At 40.9% G+C, this 22829-nt stretch overlaps 1 protein-coding gene across 5 annotated transcripts in view; it reads right to left on the bottom strand.

The window, feature by feature from the left end:
• The window catches only part of akap6 (A kinase (PRKA) anchor protein 6), a 527594-nt gene that overhangs the window by 473294 nt on the left and 31471 nt on the right, over positions 1-22829 (bottom strand). The window contains exon 1 of one of the 5 annotated variants that reach the window (XM_041214724.1): positions 13911-13989. The exons of the other annotated variants lie outside the window; for them this stretch is intronic. Within the exon in view, the coding sequence (XP_041070658.1) occupies positions 13911-13922 (12 nt within the window). The 5' untranslated portion in view covers positions 13923-13989. Of the gene's footprint in view, positions 1-13910; positions 13990-22829 lie in introns of those variants that run through there. 5 annotated transcript variants of the gene reach the window in all.

Here is a 22829-nt window from a genome sequence, read left to right as displayed (position 1 = left end):
AAAGACTGTGTTGCCTGTCCAGTGGTAGCATTTAGGACATCTCCTTGGGGCTAGAGAGGAACTTGGAGCAGGAGGGGTAGGATCCAATTGTCACAGTGCATGTGGGTACCAAAGAGATCGGTAGGACCAAGAAAAGGGTTCTGCTGAGGAAGTATGAGCATCCAGGGACTAAATTTAAAAACAGAACAACAAAGGTAGTAATCTCTGGATTTCTACCTGAGCCCTGAGCAAATTGGCATAGGGTAAGTAAGATCAGAAAGTGCAATGCATGGCTCATAGATTGGTGTGGGTGTGGGAGAAATGAATTTCAATTCATGGGTCACTGAAAAAGAGGGCAAAGAGGGAGTGGTACCATTGGGCCAGCTTTCATCTGAACCATGCTGGGACCAATGCTCTGGTGAATCATATAACTAGAGCTGTAGAGAGGGCTTTAAGCTAAATATCTTGGGGGGAGGGTTCAGTGAGAGGATATTTAGGAAGTAAATGACAAAGGACAAGGCAATTGTGCAGGGTAGTTATATGGGAAATAATAATTAGACAGTGATAGGGAGGGACAGGGCATACAGACATAACAGTGCACCAGCAAATAATGATCAGAGTAGAGAGAAATGTTAAAAAGTCAGAATTAAAGGCTCTTTGTATGAATGCATACAACATTCATGACAAGATGGATGATATGATAACAAACACAGAGAAGAGGTTGCAAAGTGGCCAAGGCTAAGAACTGAATATTCCTGGACATTTGACATTTGGGATAGATAGGAAGAACAGAAAGGAGGTGAGGTAGCTTTGTTAATAAAGGATGAGATCAATACAATAGTGAAAAATTATCTTGGCTCAGAAGATCAAGATATAGAATGAGTTTGGGTGGAAATAAGAAATAACAAATGAAAGAAGTCACTGGCGGTAATAGTTAATATGCCCCCTTAAAGTAGTTACACTGTAGGATAGTGTATGCATTAAGAAATAGTGGTGCTGCAATAATCATGGGTGATTTTAATCTTCATAAAGATTTGATAAATCAAATTAGCAATGATAATTTTGAGGATCAGTTCATAGAATGTATTCAGGGCACTTTCTTATAACTATATTTTCTGGAACCAACCAGGAACAGGCTATTTTAGACCTGGTAATTTGTAACTACCAGACCCACAAGCTCAGGCATTGATTAGAGAGTTCAATGCATAGCTCAAAGATTGACGTGGGAGAAACGGGCTTCAGGTCATGGGGCACTGGCACCAGTATTGGGAAAATAGGGATCAGTACAATTGGGATGGCCTCACCTGAAACATTCTGGGACCAATGTACTGGCACAACAGGTGCAGAGAAGGATTACTTAACAACCTTATATTAAAGGATCCTCTAGGCAAAAATGACCATAATATGATAGAATTTCACATTCAGTCTGAGGGTGAGAAACTTGGGTCTGAAACAAGTGTCTTAAACTTAAATAAGAGGCAATTACAAAGGTATGAAGGCAAAGTTGGCTAAGTGGGGGATAGGTTAAAAGTTAAGAAGGTAGATAAGCAGTGATAGACATTTAAGGACCTATTCATAACTGTCAACAAAGATATATTCCATTGAGAAAGAAAGACTTGTGAAAAGGATGGACCATCTGTGGCTAAAAAATGGAATTAGGATGGTATCAAATTGAAAGAGAAGACATATAATGCTGTGAAGATTAGTGGTAGGCCAGAAAATTGGGGAACGTTTAGAAACCAGCAAAGGATGACTAATAAATAGAGGGAGAAATTAGGAGGAGAGAGTAAACTAGCAAGAAATATAAAAACAAATGATAAGAATGTCTATAAGTATATGAAAAGGAAGAGAGTAGCCGAACTAAATGTTGCACACTTAAAAGATGAAACTGGGGAATTAATAAATGGAAACAAGGAAATGGCAGAGACTTTGAACAAATATTTTGTACCTGTCTTCACGGTAGAAGACATATGACAGGGGGCGGGGCCCACTCGCCAATGTGTAAAATGACGCACAGTCCCATCGAGGGGAACTCCCAACGTCACTGCGCCCCATTTAAATTTTCAGGTAGGCGGGGGTGCAGTAAAATCAGCTGTGCACCTGCCAACCTGTTAATGGCCAATTGAGGCCATTGACAGAGTCAATTAACTCATTAAAGTACCTGCCCGTCCAACCTTAAAGTTGGCGAGCAGACCAGGACCCCTGGTGCGAACTAGAAAAAGCATGAAACCTCATCCACAGGCGGAATGAGATTTCATGTATGTTTTTAAAAATTTTAATAAAGTTTTTGTAAAAATTATGGACATGTCTCAACTCATGTGACATTGTCACATGAGGGGACATGTTGGGGAAATTTTACTTTTTTATTTTTAGGATTTTTACATTTTGATCTGATCTCTCTGAGGCTGCACCTAGCCTCAGGGAGATGAGTGCCCTCTTTCATGCACATGTGCAAAAGAGCGCACTCTTGATTTTGGGACTCCCCTCCCACCGCTCACACAGGAAGCACACAGGGCTTCTGTGAGTACATCACACTGGGCGGGCCTTAAATGGCCCGCCCATGTAAAATGGCGTGTGCCCCCAATCAGGGGTACCAATAGGAAGCATGCCTCTGCGCACCCTCCCTTCAACTTCGCTCCCAACAGGTGGAAAATTCAGCCCATAAAAAATATTCTTGGCAAAGTAGAAAATCAAGGGGAAAAAGGGAGGGAGGAACTTAAAACAACTACTATCATGAAAGACAAAGTACTAGGAAAACCAATTAGACTAAAGGCTGACAAGTTCTCTGGACCAGATGGTCTGCATCATAGGGCCTTTAAAACAGTGGCTGCAGAGATAGTGGAAGCATTGATTGCAATCTTCCAAAATTCTTGAGAATCTGGAAAGGTCCCAGCAGACTGGAAAACCGCATATATAACACATCAATTCAAGAAAAAGGGGAGACAGAAAGCAGGAAAATATAGGTCAGTTAGCCTATCACCTGTCATTGGGAAAGTGTTGGAATCCATTTTTAAGTAAGTAGTAGCAGGATGTTTATAAAATCAAAATACAATCAAGCAGAGTCAACATGGTTTAATGAAAAGGAAATCGTGTTTGACAAATTTTTAAGGAGTTATTTGCGGATATAACAAGCAAGGTGGAAGGGGAAATAATAGATGCAGTGTATTTGGATTTCCAAAAGGCATTTGATAAGGTGCCACATAAAAGAGCTTGTGGTGTTGGGGGTAATATGTTAGCATGGAGAAAGGGTTGGCTAACTAACAGGAAACAGAGAGTCAGGATAAAGGGGCTATTTACAGGTTGGCAAACTATAACTAGTGGTGTGCCACAAGGATCAGTGCTGGGGCCTCAGCCATTTCCTCCTCGTTCAGGTACCATGCTCTAAGAGGGTGTTGGCAAACATGGACTTCCATGTGTTACAATACCCAGCTGAGGTTAGCCCTGGACAAGCCTTATCCCAGAGTGGAACCCAGCTTGACAGATCCTAACTTTTATTTGTTTGCTTAAATACGTGGAGAGTGGCTACTGAACATGGCACAGGAGTCAGCTGATGAACTTTTGACAAAAGAATAAAACATTTATTCAACAAAAAAAATGAACTATATTACAATACTCCTTCACTCACAATTAAACCCTTACAGATATATATAGAGTTGTAAGGATAACACAGTCACAAAAGCTATCTTATACTTTAATGTACACAGTAAATACCTACTCCATGTAAATCGATGGCACCCTGTGGTCAGACACACCACACTCTGAAACCAAGTGACATATGCCACATCAAATGGATACAATGAATCTCTCCTCAACTCCCCCCAAAAACTTGTCACACCATCAGCCAATCGGTCTCACTGAATTCTTCACATGAGGGTTTCCAATCTCCACTCTCTAAACCTCGCCTTGGAATCTTCTCCCAAACTGACGTTTTGTCTCAGACACCTTTCACAAGGGTTCACATCCAGGGTTTCGAACTGTCCTCCTGATGTTCCTCTTCCCTGGGTCACCACATGAACTTAAGCTGTTTTCCATGCAGTCTCTCTCACCAACTCAGCCTTAACAGTACACCACTGCTCCACATGCCCATAGCAAGGAATTACAGACCTTCAGTTGTCTCTTTGGACCTTCTCGCTTCTTGTAAGCTGTTCTCACCTTAAATCTGAAGCTTGGAGCCTTTCTCTCTGCCCCTCACTCTTAACTTCACTTAACAGGACTTTTTCCCAGGTTCCTGTCCTTCCTTTGACTACAAGATCTCCTTTGGACTTTCCCCTCTTCCACTCCCTTGAATTTTTGGGGTTTTTCTTCGCTTGGGACTTTTTTGTTCTTCTGGGAAATCCGCACTTCCCTCTTCCAGTGTCCAGTCTCAAGTTTTGTTGAAGGGTCATGAGGACTCGAAACGTCAACTCTTTTCTACTCTGCTGATGCTGCCAGACCTGCTGAGTTTTTCCAGGTAATTCTGTTTTTGTTTCTCTGGGTACTGGCTTCAACTGAGCTTAAAACTGCTGTTTCTTTAGTTCTGTGTGTATGTCTTTGCGAACAACCTGCCTATCTGGCCCCCTGTTGCTAAGCAACAGCACTGTTTTTCTACTCTTGTGTGTTTACCTTTACCTTACAGCAGTCGTAAATTCCTCATTTGAAATGCAAGCAGCCTTTTAAAGTGAAATTAAAACTCCATTTGACCTTTCTTAACACAAAGATACAGAAATACAAATCAAACTTAAACTAATCACGCTAAAACTCATTCCTAACACCCACAAATACAAATATAACATACTTAAATTATCTCTATTTCCTAACACATGGGATTGGTCCATAAATATGTTTGGCAAAGTACAGCTGTGGTTTGCCATTGCCTTCTGCAGTATGGCTGACCAGGAAACTCTCCTGCTGTTAACAGCTACCATCAGGGGTATTGGAAGGAGTAAAAAGGCTGATAATCAACCTGTTTGGCTGCATTATGAATGTACCATCCATAGACATCAAGTCCTGAAGTGAGACTTGAACCTGGAGCTTCTGGTCCAGAGGTAGGAATGCTACCACTGTGCCAAAAAGACCTAACCAAAACTATTGACAATCTATATTAATGACTTGAATGAAGGAGCTGAGTGTGTTATAGCCAAAAATTTCTAAAAATACAAGGATAGGTAAGTAACCAAGTTATGAGGAGGACTCAAAGAGTCTGCAAAGGGATATAGATAGGTTAAGTAAGTGGACAAAAATTTGACAGATGGAGTATAGTGTAAGAAAATGTGACATTGCCAATTTTGGTGGGAAAAATAGAAAAGCAGAATATTGTTTAAATGGAGAGAGACTTCAGAATGCTGCGGTATAGAGGGATTTGGATGTCCTCACACATGAATCATGTCAGTAATTAGGAAGGCAAAAGGAATATTGGCCTTTATTGCAAGGAGGATGGAGTGTAAAAGTAGGGAAGTCTTGCTGCAACTGTACAGGGCATCGGTGAAATGAGACCTAGAGTACTGCATATAGTTTTGGTCTCCTTACTTAAAGAGGGGTATACTAGCAATGGAAGCAGTTCAGAGAAGGCTCAGCAGGCTGATTCCTGGGATGAAGCGGTTGTATTATGAGGAAGGGTCATTGGAGCTTAGAAGAATAAGAGGTGATCTTATTGAAACATATAAGATTATGAGGGTACTTGACTGGGTAAATGCTGAGAGGATGTTTCCCCTCGTGGGGGAATCTAGAACTAGGGTACACAATTTCAAAACAAGGGATCCTCCATTTAAGGCAGAGATGAGGAGGAATTTCTTCTCAGAGGGTGGTTAATCTTTGAATTCTCTACCCCAGGGCGCTGTGGACGCTTGGTCATTGAATATATTCAAAGTTGTGTTTGAAAGATTTTTCATCCAAAATGAAATCAAGGGTTACAGGGGCCATGCAAAAAGTGGACTTAAGGCCACAATAACAATCAAATCAGCCATAATGTTAATGAATGGCAGAGCAGAATCATAAGGCCAAATGGTATGCCCGTGCTTCTATTATTAAAGTTGAATAGGATGTGAATAGAGGGTTACGGATCCCGGAAGTGCAAAATGTTTTAGTTTGACAAGCAATATGATTGGCGCAGCCTTAGAGGGCTGAAGGGCCTGTTCCTGTGCTGTACTTTTCTTTGTTCTTTGTTCTTTCTTGTGTTCTTATGATAGAAAAGAGAGAGTAGGAATAAAAGGGACATTTTTGGGCTGGCAATCTGTAATTAGTGGGGTGACATAAGGATCAGTACTTGGGCCTCAGCATTACAATCTATATTAATGACTTAGATGAGGGAACCGAGTCTAATATATCAAAATTTACTGACTATACAAAGTTACCTGGAAAAATAAGGTGTGAGGAGGATGCAAAGAGGCTGCAGAGTGATATAGACAGGTTGGGTGAGTGAGCAAAAGTGGTATGTTAGCTTCTGTTACAAAAGGATTGGAGTATATAAGTAAAGAAGTCTTACTAAAATTATATAGGATATTGGTGAGGCCACACTTGTGGCAGAATTTTAGTCTTGTCGGGCAGGTGTGCGCCCGACCTGAACAAGAGTAAAATAGTGCGCGATGACGTCGGGCGAGCATCCCAACATCATCGCGTACTCTCGCGATATTTTGCTCGGCGAGCACACGTGAGAGGCGGCAGTGTGCCTGCCGACAGTTAAGAGGCCTATTAATGCCCTTAATCAATTAATTAAATCAGATTTTTCGCTGCCCGTCCAACCTTGGCGTGCGGGTGAAAATGTCAAGTAGCCTTTGGATTTTTTATGAAACCTCATCCATGGCCGGGATGAGGCTTCCAACAGGAATTAAAAATAAAATAAAAATGTTTAAATCTCATTTATAACATGTCCCTGCTCCTGAAAATTTAGAACAGTACAAATAAAGATTTTTTTTAGCATGAGGGGACATGTTCACCATTTAAAAAAAAATTTTGATTCGTACTGTTCTAAATCTTCAGCTCCCTGAGGCAGTTCTGTGCCAGGGAGCTTTCAATGCACGCACCTGTGTGCATGCACAAACTTCCATGCTCACCCTCCTCCCGCTCCCGCCCTGGCAGCGCTCACCTTTGCAGCAAGCAATTCACGCCAGCTGGCTGTTAATTGGCCAGCCAGTGTGAAATCGCGGTTGGGGCCCGATGGCGAGTAACAGTTGGTTTCACGACTGTTCTTGGGCCCACCTGACGAGGGCAAAATTCAGCCCTTGAAGTACTGTGTGCAATTTTGATCTTCTTACCGAAGGAAGGACATACATGCCCTAGAGGGAGTGCAATGAAGGTTCATGAGACTTGTTCCTATGAGGTTGTCCTATGAGGAGAGATTGAATAGACAAGGCCTATGTTCCCTGAAGTTTAGAAGAATAATATGTAATCTAATTGAGACATATATTCTTAAGGGGCTTGAGAGGATAGTTGCTGAGAAAATGTTTCTCCTGTTTGGGTAATCTAGAACACAGAGTCACAATCTTGGGATAAGTGTCATTTAGAAGTAAGATTAGGGTAAATTTCTTTATTCAAAGTGTCATGAATCTTTGGCATTTTCTACTCTAGAGAGCTGTGGATGCTCAGTTGTTCGATATATTAAAGACAGAGAAAATAGATTTTTAGATAGTAAGGAAACTAAGTGATATGGAGGTAAGGTGGGAAGGTGAAGATCAGCCATGATCTTGTTGAATGACAGACCAGGCCAAACATCCAAGAGGCTGACTGGAGCTCCTATTCCTTGGTTGCTGTTGGAAGAGTTCCAAAATTCTACCATCCTCTGTGTGTAGTGTTTCCAAATTTCACTCCTGAAAAGCCTGATTATATATTTTAGACTATGCCCCCTAGTCCTAGACTCCCCAACCAGCAGGAGTAGTTTCTCTCTGTCTACCCTATCTGTTCCCTGTAATACCTTGAAAACCTCAATCAAATCACCTCTTAATCACAAAATTGCAGAGAATACAACTTCAGTTTGTGTTTTCTCTCCACATAATTTAACCTTTGGAATTATTTTGGAAAATCTACATTGCATACCTTCCAAGACTAATATATCCTTCCTAAGGTGTGGTGTAATTAGCTTTTGATTAAATTCTGTACTAGTTCATGACATTTTAATGATTCGTGTATCTGGACCCCGAGTCCCTTTGGACCTCCACATTTTCTAGCTTTTCGCCATTTAAAAAATAATCCATTCAATCCTTTTCAATACAAAGAGAATGATCTCACATTTGCCTTTATTGAAATCCATTTTCCACAGTTTTGCCTACTCACTTTATCTATCATTGTCTCTTTGTAATTTTATGCTTCCTACTTCACTGGTTGGAACTTTGTGTCATTGGCAAATTTGGATATGTGGCCTTCTATCCCACATTCTAAAGTCATTAAAAAATAGGAATCACAAATCATGTCCTGTCAATTAGTGTATCTGCCCATTATCCCTACTCTCTGTATCCTGCCAGTCATTCTATTTTTAACCGGGTCAATAATTTGCATTCAATTCCATGAGCTTCAGCTTTAGTCAACAGTATCTTTAGGGACTTTATAAAATGCCATCTGGAGTTCATATAAATAACATCCAAAGGCATCCATTACTTTAGTCACCCCTTCAAAAATTCTGTCATGTTCGTCCAACATGACCTACCCTTTATAAAGAAAGTCATGCTGGCTCTCCCTGATAGCTGAAAATTTTCGAAATGTTCAGGAATTCTATCTTTACTTATCGACTCCAGTAATTTCTCTGACAACAGATGTCAGGCTAACTGGTCTATAATGCCTTGGTTTCCTCCCTCAACTTACTTAATTAACAGAGTGACATACACACTTTTCCAATCTAAAGGAATGGCTCCTGAATCAAACAGCTTTGGAAGATTATAGTTCAAGAACCTGCATCTACTTTTTAATCCCTGGAATGTAAACAATCTGATCCTGTGGTTTGGCTTTTCTTTAATACAATTAGTTTTTTCATTATTGTTATTTTGCTTATGTTGATTTTGATGAGTCCTGATTAGTTCCCTAAGGATGTCTGCCAGGCTATTCTCTTCCTCTAATACAAACACTGATGCAAGATATTCATTCAACTTGTCTGCCACTTCCTCATTTTCATTAAAAATGTCACAGTTATTAGTTGTCAAAGGGTCCACATTTCTTTTGACCATTCTCTTTTTCTAATACAGTTATAATATTTTTGTGGCAATTTTGATATCTCTTGCCAGGTTTTTTTCATACTCCCTTTTTGTAGCTCTTGATATCTTTTTTCACTCTTTTCTGTTTTTTGCATCATTTCCATTCACCAGAATTTGCCTTTTTTTGCATTTTTGTATGCCTTTTTGTTCAGTTTTATGCTGTCTCTTAATTCTTTAATCAATCATGTCTGTTTTTTGGCAGGTCTCTTGCCCTTTAAGGGTATAAGGTGGTTCTGAATAATTTTAAATTAAACTCACCTGAACACTCAAGAAATTCACTATCTTTCTGATATAAGCTAGTCTATTTATCCCAATCTATACGGAAGTTAATCGCCCCATTAAACCACTCTTCCTTTACTGCATGCATTTATACAACCTACCCCCCAACAGCTGCTATCCATGGGCATATACAGGACTTCCATAATAATCTTAAATCCTTTTCTATTTTTCAATTCTACCCATGAATCTCTGTCTGCTTACTTCTCATTATATCTTCTCTTATCATTGAAGTGATTTCATCCTAAATCACTTGGGTGACTCTTCCCCTCTACCATTTTCCCTATCTTCCCTATAGACCTTAAAGCCAGGCATACTAAGTGCCCAGGCTTGACCTTCCTCGCAGCCATGTCCCAGTAATGCCCTCCAAGTTGAAATTGCACTTGCAATTCATTCAATTTATTTCTTATGTTCTGTGAGTTTATATGAAAAATAAAGAACACAACCATAGAAACCATAGAACCATAGAAAAGTTAAAGTACAGAAGGAGGCCATTCAGCCCATCTTGTCCATGCCAGCACGAGGACACCCAGGTGCCCTTTCTAATCCCACCTTCCTGCACCCAGCCCATAGCCCTGCAGCTTACAGCACTTTAGGTGCAGATCCAGGTACTTTTTAAAAGAGTTTAAAGTTTCTGCCTCTACCACCAACTTGGGCAGTGAATACCAGACACCCACTACCCTCTGCGTAAAAAAGTTCTTCCTCATGTCCCCCTTACACCTTCTGCCACTTATCTTGAATCTATGTCCCCGGTTCTAGAATTCTCCATCAAGGGAAACAATTTTATCCCGTCCACTCTATCTATTCCCCTCATAATTTTGTACACCTCAATCAAGTCACCTCTCAGCCTTCTTTGTTCTAAGGAGAATAACCTCAACCTATCCAATCTCTCCTCGTAGCTACACTTTTCTAACCCTGGCAACATTCTTGTAAACCTCCTCTGCACTCTTTCCAGAGCTATGACGTCCTTCCTGTAATGTGGTGACCAGAACTGCACACAATACTCCAGTTATGGCCTCACCAGTGTTTGATACAATTCCAACACTATATCCTTACTTTTATATTCTATATCTCTGCCAATGAAGGAAAGCATTCCATATGCCTTCTTTACAACCTTTTCTAATTGAACTGCTGCCTTCAGGGACCTGTGTACTTGTACGCCAAGATCTCTCACTTCATCTACCCCTCTTAGTGTATTCCCATTTATTGTGTAATCCCTGTAACTGTTTGACCTCCCTAAATGTATGACTTTGCACTTCTCTATATTAAAATCCCATCTGCCATTTTACCGCCCACTCCACCAACCCATCTATATTGTTTTGGAGATTATGGCTATCCTCTACACTATCCACTACACAGCCAATCTCTGTGTCATCTGCAAATTTCCCAACTGTGCCCCCCACTTTCACATCCAAATCGTTAATATATAACACAAACAGCAAGGGTCCCAACACTGAGCCCTGTGGAGCACCACTTGCGACAACTTTCCATTCGCAAGGGCATCCATCGACCATTACCCTTTGTTTCCTGTTACAAAGCCAACCTTTTATCCAGTTTGCCACATTACCCTGAATCCCATGGGCTTTTACTTTCCTGACCAATCTGCCATGTGGGACGTTGTCAAATGCCTTGCTAAAATCCATGTGCACAACATCCACTGCACTACCTTCATCAACCCTTCTTGTCACTTCCTCAAAGAATTCAGTCAAATTTGTGAGGCAAGACCTTCCTTTAACAAATCCATGCTGACCATCCCTGACTAGTCCATGCCTTTCCACATGACAGTTAATCCTATCTCTCAGGATTGATTCTACTAATTTGCTCACCACCGATATAAGACTAACTGGCCTATAATTGTTTGGCATTTCCTTTGATCCCTAATCAATCAATCTAATCAATCCTTACCTTACATTTTATTCACGTGTTTCTTATTTATTATTTCTCTCTCCTGGTCTCACCCTTTTGTTTTCCTTTTGCTTGTAGAGTTTAAAGCATAATTTTAACTGTTGCTCTACTCACTTTCAAATCTTTTTTCCAAACTATTGTTTATACCACCTCTTCTGCCTGGGCACATCTGCCCTCCTCCCCTGCACACCGCCCCCTCCCAACATTAAATCGTTTAAAGTCCTTGTGACCACCTTATTTGATCTTTCCTCTAGCATCCTGGTCCCATCCCAGCTCAGGTGGAGCCCATCCCAATGGTACAGTTCCTTTCTGGTGCAAGTGTCCCTGCACCACTCCTTCAGCTATGTATTCATCTCTCTAATAGTTATCCCCACATCAATCTGCACATAGCTCGGTAATCCAAAGATTACAACGTTGAGATCTGTTTTTTAAATTTAGCTCCTAGTTCTTGATATTCACCAAAAAAGATCACTTGCCTACATCTCCCTGTAATGTCAGTCCCATCATGGATCGCAACGATGGGATCTTCTCCCTCTGTCTCCAATGTCCTTTCAAGCTTGTTTGAGACATCTCTCACACTAGCATTCGGTGGGCAATTTACTATATGGGACCCCCAATACTGTTTACAATGTGTGCTTCTCCCCCTAATTATTGAATTCCCTACAAAGACCATATCAGGCTTCCCCTCATCCTCCTGCTCCCACCTTTGGACAACTCCCTAATCCAAAATGCCATGGTCAGTATTCTGATTGCCCTTCCAACAGTCTTTATCCTTATCCTCACAGATAGCAAGTACATCGTACCTGTTGGATAGGATCAGTTTCTGCAGATCCTTGTTCTCTAACTCAGTTGGGTTCCCCTTACCCTTTAGACTATTAGTCATACCACCTTTGTTGTGCACTTTCACCCTCTACAAGGTATGACCAAGATCTGGAGAAAACTGTCCATATGCTTCTCCACCTTCCCAGCCACTTTGTGATGCAGTGTCTGCAACTTATACTTGAACTCAATGACTCTAAGCTGGAGAGATTTGAGATGAAACATGTGCTATAAATGTGTTCACTCAGGAAAATATTGCTGTTCATAGACTCCCACATGCTCTACTCCAAGCTCATAACCTGCTTTGCCATATCTTAGTCTAGACTGCTTATATTGCTCATATCTACTTTTTACTTTGTTGTAAATCTTTTATTCTTTTTCTACACACTAACATGCACTAAGTATGAAAACACTTGACAAAATTTTGAGTCACAGAGGCACACATAGAAGAAATGGTTTTCCAATTTTAATTGAGTTTCAAATTTTGACAACCTAAAGCACAATTAAACACAAATAAACTACTCAAATGTCACTCTTATTTAAAATATCACTTGAACTCCTTATCAAGATGAAATCCTTCAATTGCCTTCTGGTATCCATAACACTCCTTTGTCCTTTTGTCTATTACATCTTTGGCAATCTCTTCTTTGCCTCCACCTATCACTGGCCCTCTATTCAGCTCTACCTGTCCCAACCCCCTCAAACAGCTTATATTTCACCTCATTTCTATTTTTCTTTAGTTCTGATGAAAAGTCATACGGACTCGAAACGTTAACTGTCTTCCTCTCTGCAGATGCTGAGTTTTTCCAGCTATTTTTGTTTTTGTTTCACATTTCCAGCATCCGCAGTATTTTGCTTTTATCAATAATAGATGCCTTTGCTGGTATAGAATTAGATTTACCTCAGTATAGCTCCTTTTTAATTACTTGAACTTTTGTTTTCAACTACTTGAACTATCAGAGAGGTGTGAATTAAAGATCAGGAAAAGCAAGAACTTGGATTTCTATTTAAAACTTCACATCAACTGGCATTTGAACGGATGTGAAAGATTATATTCAGGAAAAGATTGGTCAGTTTCATGGGCTAGAAAAGAGATGAGGCTCTGGGAGTGGGAGACAACCACCAGGAGGGACAATGAAAATATTCTAAGATTGACTCGTACTAGGAATAGCTAGAAACTTAGCATGTAAAACTGAGGCACTGGAACACACAAAACAGAAAAACTTCATTAAAGTGTCACAAGAGCCAAGGCTTTACGATATTGCAAGATATTTTCACTGGACAGGATGTCATATTTTAGCATATTGTGTGATTTTCACGTGCTTTCCTCATTCAGGAATTCAGGTGAATGGAAAAGCTACTTTCACATGTATTTTCATATGTTCAAAAGTATATTTATCCACCACATTGTTCATTTATTAGTTTGGTTATTTTCATAAAAAGAATCATGGCACCAACAGCACTTAACTCATTTAGAACACATTAAACAAGAGCTGTCTCTGAAGAAGTAATCCTGCATATCCATTTTCATGTATTCTATTGTTGGAAAGTGAAAAGTCCCAAGCAGTGAACAACTCTGCTTTCTCTCTCATTGACATGAGTGTTGCATAAAATACTTATCTAAACAGTATTAACAGATTCAATCAAGGGCTAGTTTATAGCAAATTGGGAGAAAAGCCACATGCAATGTAAGCCAGCCCTTTCTGAATGGTGCAACTATTAAATGACGGTTGTAGTGCACTAGAAAAATTTGTGATTAAGAAAAAGTAGACTTACAGTACTGTTCATGTATTAGTGCCAGAACCTGTGGTGCTTTGACAGAACCATTCCAGATTTGTGCAAATGTGTTCTGGGTACACTGACCTGAATTCTACACTGTGGGATAAGCATTCCACTCTCCTGACTGAAATTCCATTAGCAGCCTGGTGACTGTAATTAGCAGAGTTATTTTCAGCACTGACCTAACAACCAGCAGAATGTTAGCTGAACTTTGAGATAGCAATTGAGAGTCACAGCTACACTGGCAGTCAGCAGTAATCTTAAAGTGACATCACTTAAGGGAATAAAACGTTTGATGGTGCAAAAGAATGTCAAAAATTATTTTCAGAACATTAAAATTAGAAATGTCTAAAAGTCAGAATAATCATCTGCTTAATGTTATCATTATGTTACCTTTGCAGTATAAACAGGGTGCTTAATCTTCATGTATCTGATGAGAACATATCATAATCTCAGTGTCCTTATTCAAGAAATGGAAATTATTTTCCTATCAATTTTACATCAATACTGTCATCAACCCCAAATACTTCATTAGAATGATCTCTGCAATCAACACCCCAAGATGAGATTGGCTACTCCTCATGAATAAAAGCAATGGAGTATTTATATATCTTATCCAATCTATGGATGGAAACTTATCATTGTTTGCACTAATACATTTGAGTCAATTGACAGCTTACGCTTACATAGGGAGAGTCCCAAACCAAATTGTGTTCACCTCTAGTTCACCTTGAGTTCATTCCAGTCCATTCAATGCGGAACACAATTATCTTTGATCAAGTTTCTTTCAAAGCATCACTTCCCACAAACCTTTGCAATCTTGGCTTATTAGCTGGAGCATCATCATTTCACAGTAACTCAGTATGCCAACATATGTTGCATGAGTCAAATACTTAAATAAGTGAAAAACTGAAGTATCAAACTATATTTCACCAACTTAAGCCGATTTTTGTAATTTCTTACTTAAAAATTAACAATAATAAATTCCAGGAAGTCTTCAACTTCAAAAATTATTTTTGACAAAAACAGTTGCTAGTTTATGTCTTAGGTTGCTAGCCTTTTTATGGCATATAATTATGCTCCTCAGCTGTTCCTTTACAGATGCCAAGATGGCAGCTATATCATGTCTGGATTAAATCAAGTAAAGCCGCAGGAGCAGTTTTTCCAGAACTAACCAAAGCAAATGGGAAAATATGAGAAAAGGAATCATTGTTTACTAGTTGCAACGTCACCATAAACTAGGTTAGCAACCAATTTAATGTGCATATTTTTAAGGACAGAAGAGAATCTCATTCAGTAGAATCCAATATTGTTAACAATGTTCAAGCTCATTTTTGCTTTTCAACATTCATTCCTGATTGTATAGCAAAGTATAAGGACACTCAATTTACAATATAGGCACCATTAACTATGTATAGAACCAGCAGGCCAAAATTATTCTGCCAGCTCTGCATCACTTTTGAACCAATTAATCGGTAGTGATACATTAAAAAAAGTTAAGGGTAAAGTAGGTTTATTGTATTCCATGAGGAGTTTTTTCATTAAAGGCTTTGTAGTGTATAGGGCAACATTGCAGTGACAAAGATTGGTGGTATATGAAACAGTGTAGACAGGAGCATAAAATCACAAAGGAGCATTGATAGATTAATTGAGTGGGCAGGAGGTTTAGGGGGGATGTGAGATCAGAGGCCTGAATTTTTTGGATGGCGGGTCTCATTTTGAGTCAGCGTTAAGTGGTTGCAGGCGAGACTTCTTCCCATCACTCGGGAGGAAGTCCCGCCTTCGGGCTCCAGTCCCTGCAGTGACAGTGCTGCAGTGAACACCTGAGACCAAGGTCTGGGCACTGGAGGCTCAAGTAAGTTCAAAGTGTCCAAAGGCAGGGAGGGTAGGGAAGGCCTGGGGTGAGCATGAAGAGGGCAATCGGGATCTCGGGAGAGACGCCGGCGTTGCGAGGGGTGGGTGATCCAAAGGGCCTCCCCCCACAACTTCCCACCCAAGATGTAACTCTGTTGATTTTTGGCCTTCCCCCATGCAACTTCAATCTTCCTGCCAGCCTAAAAATTGAGGAAACGGCCCTTAAGTGGCCCTCAATTGGGGCAAGAGCAGACTTCCTGTCCGAGGCCTTACCCTCTCCAGTGTAAAATCATTGTGTGGTCATGGTGGGTGGGAACCTGGAGGCTATCCTGTCCCTTCATTTATATGCTCCCTAAAAACCCGCCAGTGGGGAAGTGTAAATTTCACGCCCAATTATTATTTAATTGTTGAAAAGCTAAGAACAGTGGAGATCAAAAGAAATTTAGGATCTATATACAAAGATCACTAAAATCAAGTGCTAGAAAATAATCAAAAAGCCTAATACAATCTTAGGCAGGAATTTTCTGGCCCTGCCGTGGTGGGGCCTACCCTGGGCGATGCAGCAACCTAGCCAAAAGTCCATTGACTTTCGGCAGGATCAGACGATCCTGGCTGCAAGCAGGGCCGGACAATCCCGCCCTTCATTTTTACAACTAGAGGGCTAGTGTAAAAAGGGGAGGTAGAACATAAGAACATTATAAATAGGAGCAGAAGTCAGCCATTTTCCCCCTCGAATTGCTCTGCCATTCAATAACATCGTGGTTGATCAGAGTATAAACTTAAGTCCACTTTCCTGCCTGCCCTTCATAGCCCCTGACTTCCTTGTTGATCAAAAATCTGTCTAACTCAACCTTGAATATATTCAATGATCAGCATTCACAGCTTTCAGAGGTAGAGAATTTCAAAGATTTAATCACCCAATGAGAAAAGGAATTCCTCGTCATCTCCAACTTAAGTAGGAGACCCCTTGTTTTGAAAATGCACCCCCTAGTTCTAGATTCCCCCACGAAGGGAAACATCTTCTCAGCATCTACCCTGTCAAGCCCCCTGAGAACCTTACATACTTCTAAACTCCAATTAGCATAGCTCCAACTTGCTGAACCTTTCCCCATAAGACAGCCCCTTCATCCCAGAAATCAACCTGGAGAACCTTCTCTGAACTGCCTCCAATGCAAGTATATCCCTCTTTTCTGTTGAAGAGTCATACGGACTCGAAATGTTAACTGTATTCCTCTCCTCAGATGCTGTCAGACCTGCTGAGTTTTTCCAGGTATTTTTATTTTTGTTTTTGTTTTGGATTTTCAGCATCCGCAATTTTTTGCTTTTATCCCTCTTTAAATATGGGTTCCAAAACTGTACACAGCTGTGGTCTCACCAGTGTTAAACTCTTGAAAGCCAGTTGGTGAAGTATAAGACCAGAAGCCAATCTTTACTCAGTTTTATGTTTATTCACAGAGTGAAACATTACAAGCCTATAGCTCCTAACTCTACTCCCCTGCCAGTGTCAATGAGTATCTCATTTGAGTATACCAGTAAAACAAATGAACAAATTAACTAATGACCAGCCCATAAAGGGGTAAATATTTCTTTCTACTCTTTTGAGAAAACAAAATCAACAAACTGATACATCAGGAGTGGTTGACAGCCCCTGGTGGGGCACAGTGTTTCTTTATATGTGCTCAAGCAATCAGTCAATCAATGCCCTCCACATGTGAAAAGTTAACATTAATTTATACAATTAACAGAATCCCTTATTTTTCTTTAAATAAAACTTTACAATTAATACACAACGGCTGAAAATTTTCAGCATCCCACCCCCACCCCCCACCCTCTCCCAACACCCCCTCCACCCTCTCCTCAACCCCCTCCACACCCACCCCACCGTGGCAGGTTCCCCCACAGCAGGGCCGACAAGCCATTGAAATCTCCATTCACACCGGCAGGACTGGATGATTCTGCCTGCATGAGGGGCTGGAAAATTCCGGCCAATATTTCAAAACAACCCCAAGAAGAAAAGGAAATTATTTTCCATATTCTGTACAAAGCATTCCATTGTAAGCTGTCCCTCTTCTAGGACCCTCAATTGTGAAACAATCAGATAATTGATCTTGGAGATTTCCTTTCTCTCTATATTTTGTTTCAAAATTAGCATCTGGTCTTGTTTGAATGCATAGCCAATTCAACAGACCAATTAAGCTTTGCAACTGCTCTGTTTCTTCTTTAGATGTGACAGTATCTTTCTGTTATGACCTAGCACAATTAATGGAGACAGGAGTAACTAATAGGATTGTTGATTCAAAGTTACACTAGATCTATTTTGCTTAATGTCTAAACCAATATATTTAAAAGCCCCTGAACCCTGACTTCCAATCTTAAATTCCACTTTAATTTTATTAACGTATTTCTCAAATTCCACAGTACCACCCATAAGAAATCATCAACATGCCTCATGAAGATGACTGAAAGTTTCCCTCTTGCTACTAATAAAACATTCAGGGATTGCCTTTTAGTTGAACATATACTGCTTTCAGCAAAGTAGATCTCACCAAAAAATACCATACCACAAAGAATCATTCAGGCCATAAACACATTTACTATCAGTTTCCATAGTTTCCCTTCTGCATCACTTGCAACTTTAGATGGTTTCAGAAACACTTCTCTCTGAAATTTATCACCCTGCAGAAACACAGCTTTTATTTTGATTGATCTACAGTCCCATGAATATGTGACCAAAAAAGCAAAAAAACGACTTTTAGGATTACTTTTCCTGCTTTGGTAGAGTACAATCTAACATCTGTATCGGCCAGTCACTCTTCAAAACCCTGAGCAATTGGTCTTGCATTAGCCTTATTTGTCCCAACTACAAGGACCTCTCCCATACATATCCATCTAAGTGACAAAGCTGGCTGTCCTGTATCTAATACTTCAGAAAAAGCTCAAAATTGCTTCCAACTATCTAATTCCTTGTGTTTTGCCTCTCTTATTACTTTATCCTCTAGCTTATTGGCAGCTGCCAAAAATTTGTGGCCAAAAATTCTGCTTCAGCACTGTTCTATAGCCCTCATTTCGTTATCCAACTACAGCCTCAACTTATATTGTGGTGCACCTTTAAGAAGGTGTGGTTATATTTTCTGAATAAATTAGTATAGGGGAAACTATATAATGTACCATGTGATTCAGACTTAGTCTCAGTTGTTCTGAGGAAGCTACCAACTCTCTGAGTTTAACAATGCACAGTACGCAATGCTAAACAGCAAAGGCCAAAGGAGCTACGAGGAGTTATGCAAAAGCTCAAACAGATAGTAAACAGTCAATACCTTCGAGCAGCAAGTGTCCATGCCATATCCCATAGGAAAAGTATACATGAAGTGGCAGTCAAAATGGACAATGGCGATGAGATGAAGATCAAGATGCTGCGAGGCATAGTGAGCACACACTCCACACAATTCATGAAACAGAACACATAGATGCCATTACACTATCAGAAGTATTTGCCACGATTCAGATCATCAGTCTTCAGGAAGTGTTAAGATACTGCCTCTGAGAATTTTGCAAGCAATATACCCACAGAAGAAAGCCATGATGGAATCCACCACCGTGAAATTTTCAGCATATCATGACTCAGTAATTCCAACCTCGGACGGCCCGCTTCTACCTCCTACCCAAAATCCACAAACAGAACTGTCCCGGTAGACCGATCGTCTCAGCTTGCTCCTGCCCCACAGAACTCATTTCTCGTTATCTTGACTCCCTTCCCTTCCCACCTACATCCGTGATTCCTCTGACACCTTAAATCACATCAACAATTTCCAGTTCCCTGGCCCCAACCGCTTCCTCTTCACCATGGACGTCCAATCCCTCTACACCTCCATCCCTCATCAGGATGGTCTGAGGGCCCTTAGCTTCTTCCTCGAACAGAGGCCCGAACAATCCCCATCCACCACTACTCTCCTCCATCTGGCTGAACTTGTTCTAACACTGAACAATTTCTCCTTTAACTCCTCTCACTTCCTCCAAATAAAAGGTGTGGCTATGGGTACCCGCATGGGCCCCAGCTATGCCTTTCTCTTTATGGGGTATGTGGAACATTCCTTGTTCCAGTCCTACTCCGGCCCCCTTCCACAACTCTTTCTCTGGTACATCGATGATTACTTCGGTGCTGCTTCATGCTCTTGTCGGGACTTGGAAAAATTTATTAATTTTGCTTCCAATCTCCAACCCTCCATCATTTTCACGTGGTCCATCTCTGACAATTCCCTTCCCTTCCTTGACCTCTCTGTCTCAATCTCTGGTGATAAGACTGTCCACCAATATCCATTACAAGCCTACCGACTCCCACAGCTACCTCTACTACAGCTCCTCACACCCCGCTTCCTGTAAGGACTCCAGCCCATTCTCTCAGTTCCTTCACCTCCATCGCATCTGTTCCGATGATGCTACCTTCAAAAACAGTTCCTCTGACATGTCCTCGTTCTTCCTTAACAGAGGTTTTCCACCCATGGTCGTTGACAGGGCCCTCAACCTTGTCCGGCCCATCTCCCGCGCATCCGTCCTCACGCCCTCTCCTCCCTCCCAGAAACATGATAGGGTCCCCCTTGTCCTCACTTATCACGCCACCAGCCTACGCATTCAAAGGATCATCCTCCGCCATTTCCGCCAACTCCAGCATGATGCCACCACCAAACACATCTTCCCTTCACCCCCCCGTCGGCATTCCGTAGGGATCATTCCCTCCGGGACACCCTGGTCCACTCCTCCATCACCCCCTACTCCTCAACCCCCACCAAGGCACCTCCCCATGCCCACGCAAAAGATGTAACACCTGCCCCTTCACTTCCTCTCTCCTCACCGTCCAAGGGCCCAAACACTCCTTTCAAGTGAAGCAGCATTTCACTTGCATTTCCCCCAACTTAGTATACTGTATTCATTGCTCCCAATACGGTCTCCTCTACATTGAAGAGACCAAATGTAAACTGGGCGACCGCTTTGCAGAACACCTGCAGTCTGTCCGCAAGAATGACCCAAACCTCCCTGTTGCTTGTCATTTTAACACTCCACCCTGCTCTCTTGCCCACATGTCTGTCCTTGGCTTGCTGCATTGTTCCAGTGAAGCCCAACGCAAACTGGAGGAACAGCACCTCATCTTCCGACTAGGCACTTTACAGCCTTCCGGACTGAATACTGAATTCAACAACTTTAGGTCTTGAATTCCCTCCTCCATCCCCACCCCCTTTCTGTTTCTTCCCCCTTCCTTTTGTTTTTTCCAATAAATTACATAGATTTTTCCTTTCCCACCTATTTCCATTATTTTAAAATATTTTTAAATCTTTTATGCTCCCCCCACCCCCACTAGAGCTATACCTTGAGTGCCCTACCATCCATTCTTAATTAGCACATTCGTTTTGATAATATCACCAACTTCAACACCTCTGTGTTCTTTTGTTCTTTTGTCTGTGACATCTTTTGATGATCTGCTTCTATCACTGCTTGCTTGTCCCTACAACCACACCACCCCCCTCCACTTCTCTCCCCTCCAACAACCCCCCACCCCCCCCCACACACACACATACACACACACACCTTAAACCAGCTTATATTTCACCCCTCTCCTTGGATTCACCTAGTTCTGTTGAAGGGTCATGAGGACTCGAAACGTCAACTCTTTTCTTCTCTGCCGATGCTGCCAGACCTGCTGAGTTTTTCCAGGTAATTCTGTTTTTGTTTTGCATTTCCAGCATCCGCAATTTTTTGTTTTTACCACCACCTGCAAGTTCCCTGCCAAGCCACCCATCATCCTGACTTGGAATGATATCGCTGTTATTTCACTGTTGCTGGATCAAGATCTTGTAAGTCCCTTCCTAACAGCACATTGGCTGTATCGGGACCACATGGACTGTAGCAGTTCAAGAAGGCGGCTCACCACCACCTTCTCAAGGGCAATTAAGGATGGGCAAAAAATGCTGGCCTTGTGAGCAACGCCCACATCCCACGAAAGAATAAAAAGAAATGCCTTTCACAGTCTCAGGATATCACCTGGCACTTTGCAACCAATGAAATGCTTTTGCAGAAGAGTCTCTGTTAATATAGGAAAAGTGGCAGCGAATTTGCACAGCACAAAGACCCACAAACAGTAATGAGATAAATAATCAGATTATCTGATTTAGTAACTTTGATTGAGGAAAAGTATCAGCCAGGCCACTAGTGACAGCTCCCTCGTTTCCATGCACTTCTTCCAATAGTGCAATGAGTTATTTTGTGTCCATCTGAGAGGCCAGATGGTGCCTCAGTTTAATGTCTCATTCGAAAGATCACACCTCAAGCATTACAGCAATCCCTTAGTATTGCAGTTGAGTGTCAGTATATATTTTGTTCTAAAGTCTCTGGGGTGGGACTTGAAATTCTAGACATTATCACCCAGGTATCACCACCATCTCTGGCCAATAAGGAATGGCTTTTAAATACAGCCTTGCCAGTGTCTCCTACACCACAAGAACAAATCATTTTTAAAAAGCTTCAGATCTAAGATTTCATCTAAATATAAATAAAAATCTAAAATAACAATCATATCCAACTGTGGCCTGATGCTATTTCAATGTTGTACCTGAAACAAAAAATGATTATCAAATTATGTTTGAACACCTATACTGCCATATTTTCTATGTGTCCAGAAAATGTCACTCCATATGCCAGTTTAATAGAAGGGTTAATGCCTCTGCATGGTGCTTTTCATGAATCTTTGCCACAAAAGAGGTTGCTGTAAGAAAATCATGGAGTGAATTTATAATACAATTCTTACTCTCTGTGGTGGTATTATCAATTCTGAAAGTCCAGCCTGCCTTATTGGAGACAACAGCATGATTTTGTGGAAAGAGTGTCAATGTGGGAGGAAGGAGACTACACAGAAAAATTAAAAACAATTTAATTAAGTAAAATTAAAATTTAAAGATTAAAAGTTACATTTTAAGTGATATATGTCTGAATTTCCAGATTTGCCATATTATAAACGAATCCAATATACATTAAAATCAATGTGTGGATCATAATAAGTTATTTCAAATTAAA

The sequence above is a fragment of the Carcharodon carcharias genome, chromosome 20 (genome assembly GCF_017639515.1).
Source record: "Carcharodon carcharias isolate sCarCar2 chromosome 20, sCarCar2.pri, whole genome shotgun sequence".
Classification (NCBI taxonomy): domain Eukaryota; kingdom Metazoa; phylum Chordata; class Chondrichthyes; order Lamniformes; family Lamnidae; genus Carcharodon; species Carcharodon carcharias.
The sequence above is the reverse complement of the archived record's forward strand: the minus strand, read 5'-3'. Positions and strand labels throughout refer to the sequence as shown.